We start from the raw sequence: 21015 nt of genomic DNA, 5'->3' as shown, positions 1-21015 counted from the left end.
ATTCATGGATGACCTCATAGTCACCACAGAATGAGTCCCAGGCTGCCGGTGGATTCTGCAAGGGCTCGAAAAGCTGGTGGAGTGGTGAGAGTCACCAGCGTGCCCACTGTGTTCCAAGAGAGGAACCCTGGAACACATCCTCAGCTGCTGTACAAGTCTTTCTTTCCTCTTCACCTCTCCTGTGACCACTGATCTGACTGTAATGACAGCTGCACTGAAGAGACCTAGCCTATCAGTGTAATAGGCCTTACAGGTATACAATCACTGAGATGTATGAGAGCTCAGGTGAGTGCCACTGACATTACCTGAGCGAAAGGTTAAGACAATATTCCCTTTCCTGTTAAACAAGGTAGATGATGATGATGATGATGATGATGTTGATGATGATGATGATGATGATAACGACGATGATGATGAGGGCCTGTTAGAAATATATCTATGAATATACATAGTGGATAAAAGGGCTTGGAGAACGTACGCGATTAAGCTAAATTAACCTAAGGGATTTTATCTCGTTTTTTAATATGAAGAAGACATACACACTTTTACATAATGTAATGCATTTGGAGCGAGCCCAGCTTAGTAGCTGGCTTCGAGTGGCAGTGGGGAAATCCGGGCGTGGCTGGGGAGAATTGCACCGAAATCCCGGATAAGCTGCGTTTCAGGGGTTGTAGAGTGGGCGTTGAGAGTGGGCGCAAAACGCATCAAAAGAGCGCCGAGCCATCTGCTGCCCTGAGCTCCGGAAGTCGTGGTTCCCCTGGGGTAGCCCCCCCCCCCCCCCCCCCTTAGGACCCATAATCATGTTGAGGAGAGGAAGGCGGGTTGACTGTGAATATCAATTAATGGCAACTGTTCCCATGTGGAACCTGTTTGCAACACATTATGCGTAATAATAAATCCATTATTCTACTGTTGTAATGTTTATGTACGGTTGTATTCATGATGCAAAGAAAGCACATTTGGTGTTGCTGTAATGCTTGCACAAACCCCCCAACATCTCCATCCAAAAGCTCACCAAAGCATGAGTCGCCTAGGAGCCTAGTAAACTACTCCTGCAATAGCTGGAATGAGGCGAGGATCATCTCTGACTTATGTACAGTAAAAGGTTGTGTTATGAGGTTAAATGTGTTTACTAATTCCGTTTTTTTCATGCATGGCATGCGTACATCTGTGGGGGAGCGCTCTCTCTGTGTGCGCGCTTATCTGCGACGACGACCAACCATGTGGCTGCGACCAACTGGGCGCATCGAAACAGCTGAGCAGTTAACCAATGACAAGTGAAAGAACCCCTTTAGAGTACTCAATCTGTGGTATTGGAGTCATACACTACGTCGCTGTTGCAATGACATATGTCATAGCGCCCGCATTCCAGTGAACGAGAGGATGCGTCGGTGTTTAAAAACATACAGGCATGGATTGAGAGGAGCTTTCAGACTCACTTGTGGAATTTTAAGCGTGCGCGCATGATGCCTTATTTGAGTACACCACTGTTTTTACTTCTCTGTCTGGTCGTTACCGGGGAATGCCGTAACCACGGACATCGAGTACGGAGATGGACAGGGGCCGTGGAGACCCAAAAGCATGGCACGTAAGTAGCACCAGAATATTGCTTGCACAGGTGTCACAATTGAGGGGTGTGGGTACCGGTGCGCAAAAGGATAGGCATTCGGAAAATGCCAGTGTGTGACATGGCAATGCTGGATGTTGACATATCATTACATAAGAAAGAAATATTACATAATTTATAAACATCCATCATCATCACCACCACCACCACATCCAACATCATCATCATCATCATCATCATCCTTATCAATGTTTATTATGATACTTTATTTTCATCATGCTTTAGTCTAAGTCAGTTATGTTCTCTCTCATTTTAGTGAAATTAATGGTGATGATGAAAGATGATGATGATGATGATGATGATTATGATTATTATGGTATGATTATCAACCTCGAAATTAGACTAGAGATGTTGACATGATTTGTTTACTGTCCAAATGTGGACATTGAAAAACAGTTAAATAACTGTCCATTAAAGGAAGACACTGGACAGTGGTTTTAACATGACCTATTACAAATTTAACATGACCTAGACGGTCTCAGGGAAGACTCTGCATTCACTTTTTACTCAATGACAGGTTATGACTGGTGTGTGTCCCACACGATCCCTTGGCCACGTGTCCATGGCACGTTTTGTCCATCTGTCAGAATTCAGAAACTGTCAGAGATTTCAGGGAGGGCAAAGCAGTGGTGGTGATTAGAACATGTGGTTGTCTGTGTCTCTCAATAGGAAGCCAGAACCGCAGTCATCAATGCACCAAACTGACATGCATTCCTTAACCTTGAATATTAATAATATACTTTCAGTGCATTCATTAAGTGAAATGCTTTTCACACCACACCAATAGGGCAATAGGCATCTATTCATAAAAAAGTCCTTCACACACACATTTGTTTATTCTCACTCCAAGAAATGCAGACGTGCCTCTATCTGCTATGAATAATTCCCTCAGTCAGCATTAATTATTTTTGTGTTGTCCTTCCCCAGTTCCTTGACAAAGAAACCGCCAGATGTGACCAAGAATAAGAAGCTGAAAACAGAGCAGCTGCTGAAAGTAGATGATCATGATTTTACCATGAGGCCGGCATTTGGAGGTAGGGATTTACGAGTTGTCTATATACAAACAGACACACATGCATGCATGCACCTACTTGTGGGGTTCCAACGCCACCAAGATAGGTAACAAATACACACTCAAAGTACAATTCAAATGCAATTGGGAATTGAATTACAGTTGAATTCAGCTATCCCTTCAAAGTCCACAATCCTTACTCAAAGTCCTTTGTCCATTATCCAGGGGTAGTCCAAAAGCGGATCCTCAGCCAAAACAGTTTGATACACAATGGGGGTAATCTGACAGTTCAGGTCACAGCGGGTAATGACACAGATACTGTTGGCTTAATGATCAGGTTTGCCTCGTTGGGCCAGGATGTCCATATAAAGCTCGGGGGTGGAGCCAGCGAGCTGCAAGATACCTCTCTTCAATTATCACTCCCCACACGGTTCCCTGCCGTCTGCCACACACCCTCCCCCTCAGCTCTGACTGGGAGGGAGGAGCGGTCCAGCTCCCTAGAGCAACCCTCCAGGAGAGGGCATCCCCATGGGCTGCACCTGACCTGTGAATGACAGAGAAAGCAAAGGGTTGTAAAGATAGGAACCCATGTGTGACCCGGGTGTTACTGTCCTTATTCCGCAACATCCTAACCAGTGGTGCATGATCCGTTACAAGGGTGAAGTGCTGTCCCAATAGGTAATATCTCAGCGTCTCCAGTGCCCACTTGATCGCCAGGTATTCCTCCACCATTAAATATTTGTGTTTCTGGCTCCTGTACAGGTCCGTCAGGGGGCTGGATAGGGAGGCAAAGTGGAGAATAAACCTCCGGTAATAACTCCACAAATGTGCGTACCTGCTTCTTGGTGAGGGGGCCAGTCTAGTATTGCGTCCACTTTCTTCACCTGGGGTTTTACACATCCCCTCCCCATGGTGTACCCCAGGTTTCCTAGGGTTAGCTGTTAGCCCCGCCCCCGGTAAGGCCTGCAACACTGTGCTCACCTGGTTCAGATGAGTCTCCCACTTGCTCCCATGGATGACAATATCCTCGAGGCAGGCCGCCGCATACTCACGATGGGGACAGAGCACCCAGTCCATCAATCTCTGGAAGGTGGGCAGTCCAAAGGCCAGCTTCCTGTAGTGGAACAGCCCATCAGGAGTGGCGAAAGGGGTTTTCTCCGGGAGCTAAGGACACCTGCCAATAACCCTTTGTCAGGTCGAGCATGCTGGTAAACCAGATCGGTGTGTCTCAGTTTTAAATGGAGAACACGTCCTGGTTCCAGCTGACCAACTCCGTCAGCTCCTGGGCTGGGCTCCTCCCTCCACCACAGTGATCTGCTGGAGAGCGGTGACCAGGTTTGGATCCTCCAGTTCTAGTGCGGCGGGCCCTGGCGCCACCTCTTGGTTCACCGGGAACAGGTTGCCCAGACGCGCCTCACCTTCCTCCCGTCTTGCTTCCCCCAGAGTCACTCTTAGGACAGGGTTCCTTCTGGCATCCCCCACACCTCGGCTTCCCTCAGTTCCCTGTCTCCGGACATACTGTCCCACAGTTGGAGAATCCCTCCCGATAAGGACAGGCAGGTTCAGGATGACACCCACTGGTCCCATATATTGTCCCTTGTTTGTCTGTAGCTTTTTAGTCATTTTTGCGACTTGAGAATTGTCGGCATGTGGAACTTTTCACCGTGTCACATGTGTACCATGACAAGTCCTTATCCTGCCATTGGGTGATCTCAGTGGTACGTTTTCATGTGAACACTCTCAAAGGAATATATCTTAGATTCTCCAATGATTATTTTTAATTGATCCAGTGCTACTTCCTTCATCCGCAACTTACTGTAACGTGGCAGGTCAATTACACCTGCACTTGAGTTGTTCTGTGTTCCCACTCTGGCATGAATGTCATACTTGTGTAGTAAATTAGATTTGCTGTCTTGAACCTGAGCTTCACTTTATACCTCTGCTTCAATTTATCCAATTTACTCCATTCACAGTATGTACCCACAGAAAAGCATCAGAAGGAGAATATCCCAGCCGTCTACTTCGTAATCACATACAGTATACTCAAGTTTCTTATTCAAGATAACGTTTGGCTCTTTGAACAGTGTTGAATGAAGTTTGTCTCAGAGCTCAAGCTGTGCAACCTTGAGTTGGTGTTCAGTGCCTGAGTGTTTTAAACCTCAGGACTAAGGCTTTTTGGGTTCAGATGAGAACCATCTCAATTCAACTCAGTGCTTCACACAGAAGTTTGCATCCCAGGAATGTACAGAAACTTTGTGAAACACACAGGCAGTGTTAGAAGTAGCTTTAATGATGTTTGGAGAAGCTGGAGAAGTATTCACATTTGAAAAACCAGAAGAAAGAACAAAAGAATGAAACAACTCTTCTTTTGTTTGATGTTTGCTCCTTTGCAATGTCTTTCTTGTTTGGAGCAGTTGATGAAAGTGGCACTGTTTTGGAGGCTCCTCATGCCTGCGACAGATAATTGTTAAAGCGGGGGATTGGCATAGCATACAGCAGGGGGTCACAGGGAGAAAGACTGAAAATAGCCTGAGTACAACTACCACACACAGCATCCCAAAATGTAACTTAACACATTATAATGGATACAGAGGCTTATACTATATGTAATATATTCTCTTCACCACAGTGAGAGTAAACATGCCTGTGGAGTTGCTCTGCAGGACTAAAGGGTGAAACCTTTAGCATGCAAATTTCAGTTGAGGCTTCTTCAAGGCCAAGGTTCTCTTTAAAATCTTGCCTTGAATTTTAAAAGGCTGTGGTGGGAGGTTTAAAGCAAATGTACTGTATGCATGTCTTGAAGGTGTTAGTTGACCCCCCTCCTCCCACCGAGTGTTACAAGGTTGCAGGACATCGTTGTAGATACAGTACTTCACCAATGGGACAGCTAAAGAAGTCAGAGTGGGCTGGCTAATGCATGGGTTTATTGCCTTTAATCCTTCATAAAATAACACATTAAGCTTATTGCTAATCCATGCAAAAAGGGGAGCACTCCCGGTATCATTTTTGATGTATAGAGTGAGCACATTATGATATGTTGACTGGACACGCAACAACAGTGTCTGTGCTTTTCAGAAACGTGATGGCTTAGTGGTGTAAGGGACTTACCCGAGGTCAAAGGGATCATTGAGGTCTACTCGGGTAGTTTATCTGCAGATTGAATGTCATCAGTAAACCACACGACATTGGTGATAATGATGTTTCGAATAGAAGAATGCGATTGTATCAAATATTGTATCTACAATATCTGGATCTAATGGGCTGCGGATCACAGCTATTAGATCTAGCCTACTGTGAATGACATGACATGATGAGAACATCCGTTTTTGGCTTCAAGCCACCGCATCTCAGAGAACCTGAAAGATCCATTGAACCAATTGTTTTGTTTTTGTTGTTGTACTTCTTTTAGTGGCTAAAGCTTCACGCAGTGCTCAATGATAGATGGGTTAGCCCCACAGCCATCTGGAGATGACTTTGTGGCTGTTGGCTGTTGGCTGCTGTAGCATTAGCATTAACATGTGCAGGGCGTTATGGCAGTTCTCTGATCAGACGGTCAGGAACAGACTGCACACAGCCAATCTGAGCTCAAAAGGCTACCAGGAAGCCTGTAATGACTGCCCTTCACTGCTCGCCCCCACAGAGCCAGGGTTATCACAGACTACCTCCAGAATGTGGGAGTAGAGAGAATGGAATGGCCTGCCAAACCCAATTGAACACTTGTGGGATCAGCTTGGGCATGCTGTACATAGTAGAGTGACCAACACAACCATGCTGGCTGACCTGCAATGACTCCTGGTTGATGAATGGAATGTCATCCCACAGCAATGTGTGACCTGGTTGGTGACCAGCATGAGGCTGTAGTGGCTGCGTATGGATCTTCCACCTGCTACTAAGGCTCCTGACAGTGTATTAAAGGAATAAAGTGTAAAATTGCCAATATGTCTTGTTTGTTCCATGTTACTGATAGAGAATTCAATCATCCAATCCACCAAACAAATCAAAACAAGTCAATACCAACAGGTGAATATACTGTTTAGCATTGACAGAGAATTTTGGCAAATTTTACTTTTACCCACATAATCAGCTGTGCTGCTCATCCCACAAATGCATGAACTTTACAAGTTGAACATCATTGTAAAGGTAAATAAACAGGCTTTCCAACAATATAAAATACAATGCCAATTAGCATTGTAACAACAGAGAAATAATTGACTAAACACACATTTCCAAACAACAGCTTCTGTTGGCAGTTTTATCTTGATAATCCTGATAATAAAATGTTAGCAGCTTTGTACTGTATCGCCACCAGTATATCAGTTAACTTTATTAACATGGAAATACAACATATTTTAAAAGGAGACTATACAGTAAATTATACTACTACTACTATATACAGTAAATTGAGGTGCACCGGAAAGAATTGATCTCCATTATTTCTGGTGGTTTAAACTCAAGGCCAGTTTGGGATTTGGGGCAAACCAAAACAAGGTCAGAACTATGGCATGCAGAGAGTTCAGCTGTGGGTGTGCTGGTCTGATTAAAGCTATTGTATTGATTACACCTAGGAGCTCTTCAAAACAGCGTTCATTTGATAATCAAAAGCCTCAATAGCAAACCATAGGAAAATCATTCAACCCGCCCAGTAGGGAGTTTTTTGTAGCAGAACATGTAGCAGTATGTGTTATTGTGATATTATAAGATGAGATGAATGTAAAATTAAGGAGGATCTGAGCATAAAGATCCCCTACGAGAAATATCTAGATGCATTTAAATACACAACAGCTTGTAGGACATGTTGCTGCATGTTAGCAATTGCAAATCTCAAAACGAAAACCAGCATAAGGCGAAATCAGCATTAATCTCATGGATTTTCATATTTTTCCTCTGGTTATTGGATGTAATATTTGCATATAATTATCCATGATACACTGTTGATCTATGGAAATTAGAGGGTGCCAGTGTTTGTGCCTGACGTTCAATTATTTCACTGTGTTTCAATCCACTGATGATATTCAAAAATATTGAAATTACATCATGTCGCAAAGCCCTTGTGCTGTAATTGCTTCCACAGAAAAGATAATATGTGTGCATCTTAACTGGGAGAGCCACTTTGATATCTCATCCCTACAGAGATACTTTGATTGATAGAGAGATGACAGAGCGAAACTTGAAGACGTTCCGCATTAAGAATCTGAATCAAAGAAAGACAGCAGGGCAATTGATATCACAACACATGTTCTTTTGAATAGACATGCCAGTTGAGCTTTTCTGTAAGAATGTGTTAACCCTCCTGTGATTGTTCATAAGGCTATACGCTATATGTTCTGGGTGAAATAGATATTTCTTTCAGTTTAAAATAGTCAATACTTCCAAAACATTATTTTTTCCATAATGTTCAAGTCACATTGATTTAGATTTGTGTCTTTTTTTAATTCCATACAGACTACAGTTATATATTTCTCCACTAATTTTCATCATAAAACGCAATTTGCAACCATTTTATGCTATAGTAGACGTAGTGTTCATTTGCTCTTGGGAAAAACAATTCAAATGGTGAATGTATGTATTTCACATGTGTGATGGCATATCTTGTGGGAACTGGGATCTTTGTATGTTTTCAACGGGCACTCTTCCCTGACTTTCATGGGGAGATGATGGGGAGTGGGGTCTATTCAATGTTTCTATTATTTGACATGAAAACCTCACTCAGGCTGTGAGGAAGTTATGAGTTCACTTGTGGGTCTCGGGCACAACGTTCTCAATCTAATAGGTCAAAGAAGCTTTCCAGCACTTCACTGACTGAGACTCTTTTGCTCATGTTTCAAGAGAATATACTGTTCTGTGTACAAAGAGAGTGAAGGGACCATATCAGTATGCCCCCTCCACAGATCTCTTTGTGTATGAGTATGTGTGTGTGTGTGTGTGTGTTTTGTCATTTTTCATATTGTTATTGTTTAAGTTAATTACCCCTAAGGTCCATGCTATAAAAATAGCATTTCAGTGATGTCAAAATCTAAAAGTGGTCAATTTGACCTGCAACATAACAGGAGGTTAACAGTATGTTTTTCCATATTTGATGGAGGATTTTAAAATGGATTTTACTGCTTTTTAGAGACAAGTGATTTCCCCCTGTGATTGTGACAGTAAGTGTGGAGAGTTAATCCCAAAGCGTCATATAGATCCCTTCACTGTTCCTGGTCTCAATGGCCCTCAGGAACAGTAACTCTAGCATTTAGCGTCTCCCCTAATCTCTTTTAGAGATTACAGACCGTATAGATAAGTGATGCAAAGTGTTCCAAATCGTATAAATCTTCTCCACAAACCTGTATTATCTGTGTACTCCACCAAACTGTAGCTCACTCCACCGGATATGTGATGGTGTCAGACATGTTGTTTTCCTCATCTTGAGGGGGTCAGGTGTGATTTGAAAATAGAAAAGGATATGAAAATTGCCATGAAAATTGGCATGTCAGGGATCGTAGTCCACTTTAGTGTGCTGTAACCAATGATTGATCCTGGACCGCTAATGAATTACACAGATGTGCTACAGTGGTGCCCTCTGTGGGCAGACAAGTGATACTGCGAGTGATACCTCCATTCAAAGAAGAGAGGCTGTGGTATTGGTTACTTTCCCTACTTGTATAATTCGGGGTGCACATTTACCCCCAGACACCATAAACAGTGTTACACCTCAGCCCTGGAGTGTCTACAGTGAGATGGAGTTGGCTCAGGATTAGATTAACTGAGTCACACACTGCGGCTGGTTTGAAAGAGAACGTGTACTTTCGCGACACAAATTCTGCATACGTCCGATCACCAGATATTCATAATGCCCGGAGACTAGTTTAATTGATCAATTAGCTATATTTAGCCTGTCTTTTTTGCAGGCCCAATTCGATCATCATTTCACATGACTGAACACAAATTAGGATGCATGAGACATGTGACAGTGACCATACACATACTGTGGTTACTTTTCGTTTTACAGGCCCTGCGATCCCAGTCGGAGTGGATGTACAGGTGGAAAGCTTGGACAGCATCTCAGAAGTAGATATGGTAGGAAAACTATACAAATCATTCACCAGCAAATTGTGAGGCAAACGCTTCAACAGAGTATTACACATCACCTTATATGCCATAGCCTCCCTTACATCATGCATCCTAATGGACACATTAGTTGTAATCGTTGTTTTCGTCCAATCCTTTGTGATGTAATGGAGTCATTTGGAGAGCATTTGTGTATGAAGATTATAATTATGGAATATCCCAACAGCTTGGCCATACAAAATGAACAAGGAGGAAAGAATGAGGATGATTGATGATCCATCCTTTAGTTATTGAGGGAACTCCTAACTCAAGATCCGCAGGCGTAATAACTCTGACATTTGTGTAAATCTTGCATAATTGAAGTCAATGGGAAATTTGAGCGATTATTTGATTTAATAAAGATTTGAAAAATTATGATAACCATCTTATTATCTTAATACTATATTGATGGTGAAAACGAAGCCGTAGGGGTGAATTGGGATTGGCCCTTCCATGTATAGTGATTGGAATTTACAACTGTTCCCAATTCAGAGTTCAAAGTCTCCTTTGAACTGAAATACTCTTTAAACTCATCACCCCTGAACTGAAAATTAACACATTGTAAGAAAATCGAAGATGACTTGCTTTTATGACTGTGAAAGAGAAGAAAACATCCAAAATCCATTAAATAAGTTAAACAAGTGTTTATTTATCACATGGCAAGCACACTAGACCGACAAGCTGGCAAGCTGCAGCTAACAAGCCTTCATCAGGGTACTACTGAGTGGCAGTGATTCAAGACATGATATATATATATATATATATATATATATATATATATATATGTTACGGTACATGTGGGAAGACGGTACATGTGGGAAAACTAGGGTTAGGGTTAGGTGCTAGGGTGCTAGGGTTAAGGTTAGGGTTAGGGTTAGGGTAAGACATGCCAGCATGTACTAAGTTGACGTAGCACCTAACCCTAACCCTATTTTTCCCACATAGTACCGTAACATATGTTATGGTACATGTGGGAATACGGTACATGTGCATAGTACTATATACTACACCGTTTTCACACCATCTTCTAACATTTCATCAGAGCCTGACCTTTGAACTGAAATAAAAACATCTTCAAGCACACACACAATGACCTGACTGACATAACCTCTCATAGTGAAGTTTTCCCTTTTCTATTGAAATGAATGATCCCATAAGTGTTTCTGAGAATAACCCCCCCCTGTCCAATAGGACTTCACTATGACCCTGTACCTGCGTCACTATTGGAAGGACGAGCGCCTGTCCTTCATGAGCACGACCAATAAGAGCATGACCTTTGACGGGCGTCTGGTGAAGAAGATCTGGGTACCTGATGTGTTCTTTGTTCACTCTAAGAGGTCCTTCATCCATGATACCACCACAGAAAACATCATGCTGCGGGTGTTTCCTGACGGCCATGTTCTCTACAGCCTCAGGTGGGGCAGTGTGTGTACGTGTGTGTACGTGTGTGTGCGTGCGTGTGTCCTAATCTCGTCATGTGTCTCCTTTTGCTCAGCAGACATTTGTTCGATTATCAGAAGCATGAGACGAGGGAGCTTTATTCAGGATCTCTCCCCATTTCTTAAAACAAACGTTTGGTAGTTCCCAGAGAGGGCTGTTTGTTTATACCTGTGGGATGCTCTTATTGTTCCTGTGCTCAGTGAGTGTAGCTCCTTGGAGATATAGGCAGGTGTCCCTCTTCTGAAGTTTTTCCAAGTGGGCCTTCGATCCTCTGTACTATTTGGTGTGGATAAGTTATCCTCGGCCAAAGAAGGAAATACAATTTCCATCTGCATCCTCTTGTCAAAATTCAAAGGCATTGGGATGTGTCTATGTCTATGTGAGTGATAGCCAAGAAAATACTGGTGGTGGTGCTGGAGAGGTATAGTAATAATTGCTTGAGAATGTTTTGCACACCTTAAGGCCAATGCACACGGCGTGCGATTTTGTCGCACCACAAAATTCGATTCTCAACTCACACCATTGAAGTCTATGATAAAATCTCTAGATTTCTAGCACGACTGAATGACCAGCCAAATTGTACACACGTTGTATAGACACTGTCCACTGACATCTGGCAACCCAAAATTAATATTTACTCTACTGTACGTACGTGTATGTAATTTACCGGTAACCTGAATGGTTCTAATTTGAACACAAAATGCAAATGAGTTATGTCTGAGTGTCATCCTACATTCTGCACAAACAAGGTTATTTTTAATATCAAAACCTTTGTTACTATTAATATCTGCTATTAATATCCCAAATGTTCGCAAATGTTCACACACCTAATATATAATATACAACCTAATATATAACAAATAAATAAACTGATGATGGTGTTGACCAAAACATTGGTATCGTTCCACATAAATGTGAAGTATCAAGAAAGCCAGTGTGCTAAGAATCTTTCCTTTTCTAAGTGTATTTATTCACTCTGAGAACCTAGAGCAAGCATTTTGTGTTCAAATTAGAAGCATCCTCCTGGCTGGTCATGTTTTTTAAACATCAAAACTAGGTCATAAATGTTACTGTATTAAGTAGTTGTTTATGGACTATAGGTGTTCTAATGTATCCTCATACTTTCAAATGTGAGTAAAATATTTTGGTAGTTATTGGAAAAAGTGGCCCCATTTATCCAGTCTGTTGTAGGATAGTCCAACAGCATACTAGGCAGGTGGTCATAATGTTTTGGCTCATCAGTGTACATACTCATAAGACTGATGTACTGTAAATGGTGTTATAAAGAGTTATAATAACTGATGTAAGTTGATGTAGCCTATGTCACATCATTATTTTGTGTTCTTATTTGACAGGGTTACAGTAACATCTGCCTGTAACATGGACTTTAGCCGTTTCCCTCTGGACACCCAAACATGCTCGCTGGAGCTTGAGAGCTGTGAGTAGTCAGAAAGAACCTAATATGGCTGTTGTTGCTGTTATTATTTATCATGAATTATGGAGCAGATCTAAGCCAGGTTATTTTGCGGATCAACATTTCCCTGTGGCATGCACATACTGTATTCAAAACTCTGCATAATGCAACTCAGATCTATACAGAAAGAATACCAGCACACAGAACATTCTACTGAAAATGCTCACTTTGAAATAGAATATGATGTTTTGAAGACAAAACGAAAGAAAATATGGTTATGTTCTATCCATCCTTCCTGCATTGGATGAGATACCCATCATGCAGTTCTGTACTTTATTTAATATTTTTGTCTACAGTAGTTGTAATATATAGATATACAGTATATTGCTCTTCTGCACAGTACATACAAATACAAATGTATTCTTTATTTTCAAATAAATAAATGTATAATTGAATGATCTCATTGTTGGCTGTGCTCCCCAGATGCCTACACGGATGAGGACCTCATGCTTTACTGGAAGAACGGGGATGAGTCTTTGAGTACGGATGACCGCATCTCCCTGTCTCAGTTCCTCATCCAGAAGTTTCACACCACCTCTCGACTGGCCTTTTACAGTAGCACAGGTACACAGGCTGAATAACTGGGCAGAACTGTGTTGAAAAGGATTTGACTTTTTCTTTTTTGTTTTGTTAGCTTGAGCTTTGGAGTGCCAGATGGGCGGAGTTTGCACTTTTGGAACTACTCCCTTGGTTCTATTGAGCTAGGCAAACTCAATCAAGCACAGCTTAAAGTATTTGAAATGATTTTAAGTGCTATTTGATCCAGGTCTGAACTGGGGATATTATCAAACATACAATCTAATCTCTTGCCCTACAATACAGATAGATACTGTAGTAGGCTAATGTGATGGTAATTCTCTGGTAATCTATTAACTGGCCTAAAGTTGATGACTAGTTATTGATTAAAAAAAATAGTTGATAAAAGGAAACAACCTTCTTCAGTATCCTATCACAAAATTATATGACTGTATTCTAAATTATACTATGAGTTTAGCTAGATTTATAAATGAACTATGAATTGAATTTGAGACATGACGATAATAGCCATTACCAATGGTAATACTGTACAATAATTGCTTTTAATTTTTGTTGTTTTTACAGGTTGGTACAATCGTCTATACATCAACTTCACACTGCGACGGCACATCTTCTTCTTCCTGCTCCAGACATACTTTCCTGCCACCCTGATGGTCATGCTGTCCTGGGTGTCCTTCTGGATCGACCGCAGAGCTGTGCCTGCCCGAGTCTCCCTGGGTATGATTATGGTTGTCCTCTCCGCTAGATGACCACAAGTGTTTATTTTAGTTCTGCTAATCCTCTGAAGCTTGATGTAAAATAGTTCCTTGGACCTCAATGGGACTTCCTGATTAAATAAAGGTTAAATAAGTACGTAAATAAGAAATGATCAGCCTTTGTGTTTTGCAGTGATTTCCAAATTTTTCATTGAGTTTCAAACATGAAAGCCAATACCGCTTTTTTTACTTTAAGATATGCATTTTAATTAGTGGTGTTTGATTAAACAAAGAAGAATGGAGATGATTTGAAAATGTGTACATGTACAGTATTTGAATACTCAAATCAGCTTATCAGACTGCTCCTTCCCTCCTCTTCCTCCCCCTCCACCTCCACCTCCACCTCCTCCTTATTTTCCACCATGTTCTTATTGTTGTTCTTGTTCTTCTCATTCTTCTTGTTCTTATTCTTATTCTTCTCCTTCTTATTCTGTGTGGCCCAGGTATCACCACGGTGCTGACCATGTCCACCATCATCACTGGTGTGAACGCCTCCATGCCCAGAGTGTCCTATATCAAAGCTGTTGACATCTACCTCTGGGTCAGTTTTGTGTTCGTCTTCCTGTCTGTGCTTGAGTACGCCGCCGTCAACTACCTATCCACTCAACAGGATCGCCGGGAACGCAAGATGCGAGAGAGGGCTAGGTCACAGGTACAGTAGCAATACAGTAACACACCTGTCCAGTGTTTTTCGTGTGTTTTCAGTCAATGTTCAAATCTTAATGAATGAACTAATGAATGGTCTTTATTGTCATTAATACAGTACAGGTACCATACAACGAAATTTAGGAGGGGGGGCTCCCCTGGTGCTAGGAAAAAAATACTAAAAACAAGAAGGGAAAAGAGCTGGTTGACATAAATAAAGGCTATATACACTATCCACTATACTATACTACTATACTATACAAATAAAACACTGTGCTGTACTCTATGCTATGCTATAAATATCCTAACATTTCCTATCTCTGAACCTTATGTACACGAGGGTTGTCATATTGCACATAGTATTATTGCACATTCATTTAAAGTGTCGCAGTTTGCAGGTTTGAAATGTTCACAGTTGTATTTCAGTATTGCACTTGATTACAATCTAGTAGCTGCCATCAAATTGTCTAGATTGTCCAGGGCCTAGAACCTAGGTCTTTGCTGTGTTCAGGGCCTGAATGGCCCTAGGGTAGAAGCTGAGCTTCAGTCTATTTGTCCTTGCGGACATGGTCCTGAACCGCTTGCCTGAGGGCAGCCGAACAAAGTGTTCGTTCCCAGGGTGGGATGGGTCTCTGGAGATCTTGGAGGCCTTCCTGAGGCAGCGTGTGTTGTACAGCTCTTCCAGAGAGGGGAGGGGGGCGCCGATGATCTTCTGGGCCGATCTCACGACTCTCTGTAGCGCTTTCCTCTCTGCGGCTGTGCAGCTGGAGAACCACACGCAGATGCAGTAGGTGAGGATGCTCTCCACTGTGCAGCGGTAGAAGGTCACAAGCAGCTCCTGTCTGAGGTGGTATTTCCTGACTACTCTCAGGAAGTAGAGCCGCTGTTGTGCCTTCTTGATGATGGCTGCTGTGTTGGTCTTCCAGGTCAGGTCATCTTGTATGTGCACCCCCAGGAATCGGAGAGTTGACACTCTCCACGCTCCCTCCATCGATGAGCAGGGGCTGGACCTCAGATTTTTTCCTCCTGACGACCCACCACGGTGGTGTCGTCTGCAAACTTTATGATGGAGTTGCTGGGGTGGACGGGGGTGAAGTCGTAGGTGTAGAGGTTGTAGAGGATGGGGCTTAGCACGCAGCCCTGGGGGGACCCAGTGCTGAGTCTGAGGGCTGTGGAGGTGTGGGAGCCCACCCGCACCCTCTGGGGGCGGTCAGACAGGAAGTCCTTGATCCATGCACAGATGGAGTGTGATAGTCCCAGGTCTAGTAGTTTGGTCACTAGCCTGTCTGGAAGGATAGTGTTGAAGGCAGAGCTGAAGTCCACAAAGAGCAGTCTCGCGTAGCTGTTCCCCCTCTCCAGGTGGGATAGAGTGGAGTGGAGAGTCGTCGCGATGGCGTCCTCTGTGGACCTGTGGGCTCTGTAGGCGAACTGGTATGGATCCAGGTTGGGCGGGAGGCGTGTGACTATGTGGGCCCGGACCAGTTTCTCCAAGCACTTCATGATGATTGGTGTGAGTGCCACCGGGTGGTAGTCGTTTAGGCAGCTCACCGTGCTTTTCTTCGGGACTGGGATGATTGTTGAGGTTTTCAGGCAGGGTGGGATGGTGGCCTGGGACAGGGACTGGTTGAAGATGTTGGTGAAAACCCCGGCCAGCTGGTCGGCGCAGTCCCTCAGCACCCGTCCCAGGACGCCATCCGGCCCTGAGGCTTTTCTGGGGTCCACCGCCTTCAGCACGCGTCTCACTTCATGCTCTGTGAGGGTGAGGCTGCTGAGAGCTGGAGAGAGTGGTGTTTGTGTTGTGGTTACCTCCGTTCGCCCCTCGTCGAACCGGGCGTAGAAGGAGTTCAGCTCTTCCGCCAGCAGGGGGTCGTCCTCAGCGGCTGTGAGCCTGTTGGCTCTGAAGTTTGTCATGTGCTGAACCCCCTGCCACACCCGCCTGGAGTCGTTGCTCAGGAAGCATTCCTCAATCTTCTCTCTGTGGTCTGCCTTGGCCTCCCGGATGCCACGGTTTAGGTTAGCCCTGGTGGTGCTGTACAGCAGTTTGTCCTTCGCTGAGAAGGCGTTGTTCCTCTCCTTGAGCAGTTGTCGGACCTTCTCAGTCATCCATGGCTTCGTGTTGGGGTAGACCCGGACACGTTTGTCCACGTTGGCTGAGTTGGTGCAGTTCACTATGTGGTTCAGAACCGACGACGTGAACTGTTCCAGGTCCTCATGCTCATATTCCTGCCATGAGGTGTCATTCAAGCAGATCTGCAGTGGAGCGGACCCTGCTGGCCAGGTTCTGACAGTCTTAGTGGTGATGGGGGCACTTTTCCTCATGGGAGTGTAGGCTGGGATCAGGAGGATGGACACGTGGTCAGACATGCCTAGATGAGCTAGCGGTCTAGCCTTGTAGGCAAGCTTGATGTTGGTGTATACCTTGTCCAGTGTGTTATCTCCTCTTGTTGCACATTTAACATGCTGATAAAACTTGGGTAGTACTACCTTCAGGTCAGCATGATTGAAATCCCCTGCGATTATATGTACTGCTTGAGGATCTGTGCTCTGTCCACCACTGATGACGTCATGTAGCCGGGCTAATGCTAAGCTAGCATCCGCGCTAGGTGCTATGTAAACAGCTGTTATGTATACCGCGTTGAATTCCCTCGGGAGGTATGTGGGTCGGCATTTAACAGTCAAGTATTCCAGGTCTGGGGAGCAGTGGCTACTTACAGTTTTTGTGTTTAAGCACCAGCTGTCCTTCGTAGATATGATCAGGCCGCCTCCGCGCGTCTTCTCGCTAAGCAATGTCCTGTCCGCCCGGTGTAAAGTGCGGCCTTGTAACGCAACCGCAGAATCAATAATGGAAGCGCTGAGCCAGGTTTCTGTGAGAATAATCACACAGCTATCCCCCACGGTGTTGTTGGAAGCTACCTGCAGTCTCAGTTCGTCCATCTTGTTAGCTAGGGATCTTACGTTAGAGAGGAATATACTCAGCAAAGCTGGCTTGTCCGGGCACTTCCTCAGCCTAGCTAGCAGGCCTCCTCTGCAGCCCCGTCGTTGCTTGCGGTCCCTACGCCGACGTTTGCGCCTCAGGGTTGGGATTGTGTACCATTGTTCTCCCGGTGAATGGGCTATGTCGTGAGGAAGCCTTTGTTGTTTCAGGAACTCCGCTATTACAGTCCTCTCGTTTTTCGCACCAACGTCTAGTAAATCGTGCCTGCTGTAGGTACTATTTACACAACAGTTCCCTATAAGTACTGAAATAAAAATGTACATACAAATGTACTTAAAGGCCCTAAAAAGCACCAACGTAAGGAGCTCTCCCAACCTCGCGTGTGAACGCGCCGCCATCTTGTATAATGGATATACTATTTAAGTAGGCAAGGATAGAGGATGTGAGGAAACAAGAACATTGTTTTTCATTGTAGATGAAAGAGAGGAGAGCAGATGCGATACACATACGTCTATACTGAAGAGTAGTGACCCTAGATCAGGGGTGTCTACTGTAAATAATAATAATAATAAATAAATAAATCTTCCTTCTTCTAGCATTTTGACTGCCAATGGCCTCTGGCCCAAGCATAGACTATTTTGACTTTTTCTTGTGATGACTGGTGGATAGATGATTAACTTGTGTTGACAACTTGTCAGACTTGTAGACGTCTCGAGACAAGGTGATGGCTGGGTATGAAATGTGTTGGTTGTAAGTCGCATTGGATAAAGGCGTCTGCTAAATGCCAAAAGTCTAAATGTAATGTAAATGTGCCAAAGATCCTCCAGCCAGGCCCGAGGGTGACTTGCAGGAAAAAAACAACAACACTTTTTTTCTTTCTCTGTCTATGTTCTATCAGATCCATCATTGGAGGATATGAAACAAAAGTTAGACTCTTACCTACAGCTTTATTTATTGTACTTGGTAAGGTAAATGTAATATTAAAAAATGAAAGATCTACAGTATATACAGTGCCCTGCATAAGTAATAGGACAGTGAAGCATTAAAATAAGGCATTCAAGGTAACACTACTCTAACACTGACTATAGGTATAGCCATCTGTAATGTTGGTGCCGGCGTGCACAGCAGTGGACATTCGTTTAGTTTTACTAAGTGTATAGGACATAATGCATCTCTCCAGGATAATGCATCTCTCCATCTGTCTCATGTTGTCCCTCAGTCTTATTTATCCTCTCTTTCTCATTCTCACCCCCTCTCTCAATTCTCTCTGTTCCCTTCCCTACTGCAGTCGCTGCCCTGCACCTGTGGAATGTCCCAGACCCGGACCATGATACTGGACGGCACCTATAGTGAGGCAGACACCAACAGCCTGGCTGGTTACACCACCGAAGCCCCCATGGTGTCTGAAGAAGAGCCTGATGAGATTCCAGAGAAACAGGGGCACATGGTGGTGCACCTGTCGGTGAGCAGCGAATCCACCACTACAAAGAAGAAAGGCATCCGGGCCTTAAACATCATCCAGAACACGCACACCATCGACAAGTATTCAAGGATGTTCTTCCCTGGGTCATATATCTTCTTCAACCTGATCTACTGGTCCGTCTACTGTGGGTAGACTAGTGGGATGGGTGACATACACCCACCAAGGACAGGGGGCAGAGTCTCTGAGATGTTGTAGAGATGTTATATGAACGTTGTATGTGCATTTGGCACCACTAATCACGGAATATGACATCTTAATGGATCTCCGATTGCTATTTATAATGATCGAGAACTTGGACCAATGGTTGGACACATGGTGGTCAACTGTTTCTTTATTTTCCAGTGTTGTAAGCTCTGCATGGGGAATGGGTTGAGGATCCTGTAGACCAGGGGTCGGCAATAGGCGGCCCGCGGGCCATTGCTGGCCCATCACCAATAATATTTGGCCCAGCAGAATATTTTGAGAATCCACTTTTTTTTTTTTTTTTTTTTTTTTTTACAATATCGGACCGACAGTCCCACATATAGCGCCTATAATGTCCGAATAGAGAATCTACCTCCACCTGAATAATGCTTATTGTACTTTTATCCATGTTGAGAGTGAATGACACAGGGACAGACAATCAGGCAGCGGGGTGCACCGAAGCGCACTGACGCTGAACCCCTCATAGTGAATCATAAGTAGGTGGACAACGTGTAGTGCTGAAATAGCCGTGTGTGGTTTGAAAAAAATAACACCAGCTCAGTAAATAATTCAAACGTAATGTTTACGTATATGTGACTGCAACACACATATGAACAGTAACAAAGCAAATTCAGTTTAATATTCTGAAAAACATTGACAACAAAATCGGTGAAAAAAAGAAAAGAAAGAAAAGTAATCCGCTTATGCGAGGGGTGGTGGTGCATAGGCCTATGCTCCTGAAACGACAGAGCAAACACGCTATTAGGGATAATAATTACAATGAGCCATTCATTAAAAATATAAAAAATACAATTAGGTTATTAAATACAATAACGACAGGCTTGGTACTCACTTAATGTGAAAAGTGGCATCTCCCATCGGTCAGTATTTGCTTGATATCTGGTTATATGGACGTCACTTTAATCCGCAGGCAGTTCTCAAGTTTTTTTTTGCATCAATCGATTCCTCTTGTGCGTCTTTATCACATTCATTGAGGAAAAGGACGACTCGCATGTATAGAAAGGGAACATTGTGAGCACGGAAGATGTGAGTCTCACAACGGCTTTGCGTTGATGAAACCAGGTAGGATGAACATTATAGTTCGCTGTCCATTCCTCTTTAAATGCCCTGTTTTCACCGTCAACTTTCCTCTTTACACCTTTGGAGAGTGACATGATGTTTCTCTTGCTAGTTAGCAGGTTAAATGTTTAGCTAACTTCACCCGGCAGGCAAACAACCAATCCAATAATAATGTGACCTTGTCTGGGAGGAGGGGGGAATCATTCAGAATGAAAGTATGTTAAATAATTATTAGAATAAGCTAGGCTGCGCTACATCGTCAGTCCACACATTTATTATTCAAAACTATGGAAAAGGGTGAAACTACGTTTCAACGTTGTTGAGAATCACAACACAAACTTGCTAGTCAAGCCAAAATACTGCAACGTAATGGATTGGACTGCTACCTAGTTAGCTACAACACTACTTTACATTGTTACCTAGTTAACTACAACACTACTTTACATTGTTACCTAGTTAACTACAACACTACTTTACATTGTTACCTAGTTAACTACAACACTACTTTACATTGTTACCTAGTTAACTACAACACTACTTTACATTGTTACCTAGTTAACTAGAACACTACTTTACATTGTTACCTAGTTAACTAGAACACTACTTTACATTGTTACCTAGTTAACTACAACACTACTTTACATTGTTACCTAGTTAACTACAACACTACTTTACATTGTTATCTAGTTAACTAGAACACTACTTTACATTGTTACCTAGTTAACTACAACACTACTTTACATTGTTAGCAGGCTCAC

The 21015-nt window shown here is 43.3% G+C and overlaps 1 protein-coding gene across 1 annotated transcript; it reads left to right on the top strand.

The window, feature by feature from the left end:
• Window positions 1-1463: 1463 nt before the first annotated feature.
• On the top strand, window positions 1464-19126 carry LOC308150078 (gamma-aminobutyric acid receptor subunit rho-2-like; the record flags this gene model as incomplete). The annotated part of the gene is made up of 9 exons (XM_080522944.1): window positions 1464-1588; window positions 2555-2661; window positions 9628-9695; window positions 10917-11140; window positions 12521-12603; window positions 13063-13203; window positions 13741-13893; window positions 14375-14583; window positions 18800-19126. 9 exons carry the CDS (start codon window positions 1464-1466, stop codon window positions 19124-19126), a joined length of 1437 nt encoding a protein of 478 aa, XP_080379070.1.
• Between the last annotated feature and the right edge of the window lie 1889 nt (window positions 19127-21015).

This window comes from Nansenia antarctica, assembly GCF_963989245.1.
Source record: "Nansenia antarctica genome assembly, chromosome: 1".
NCBI lineage: Eukaryota > Metazoa > Chordata > Actinopteri > Argentiniformes > Microstomatidae > Nansenia > Nansenia antarctica.
This window is presented reverse-complemented; position numbering and strand designations above follow the sequence as displayed.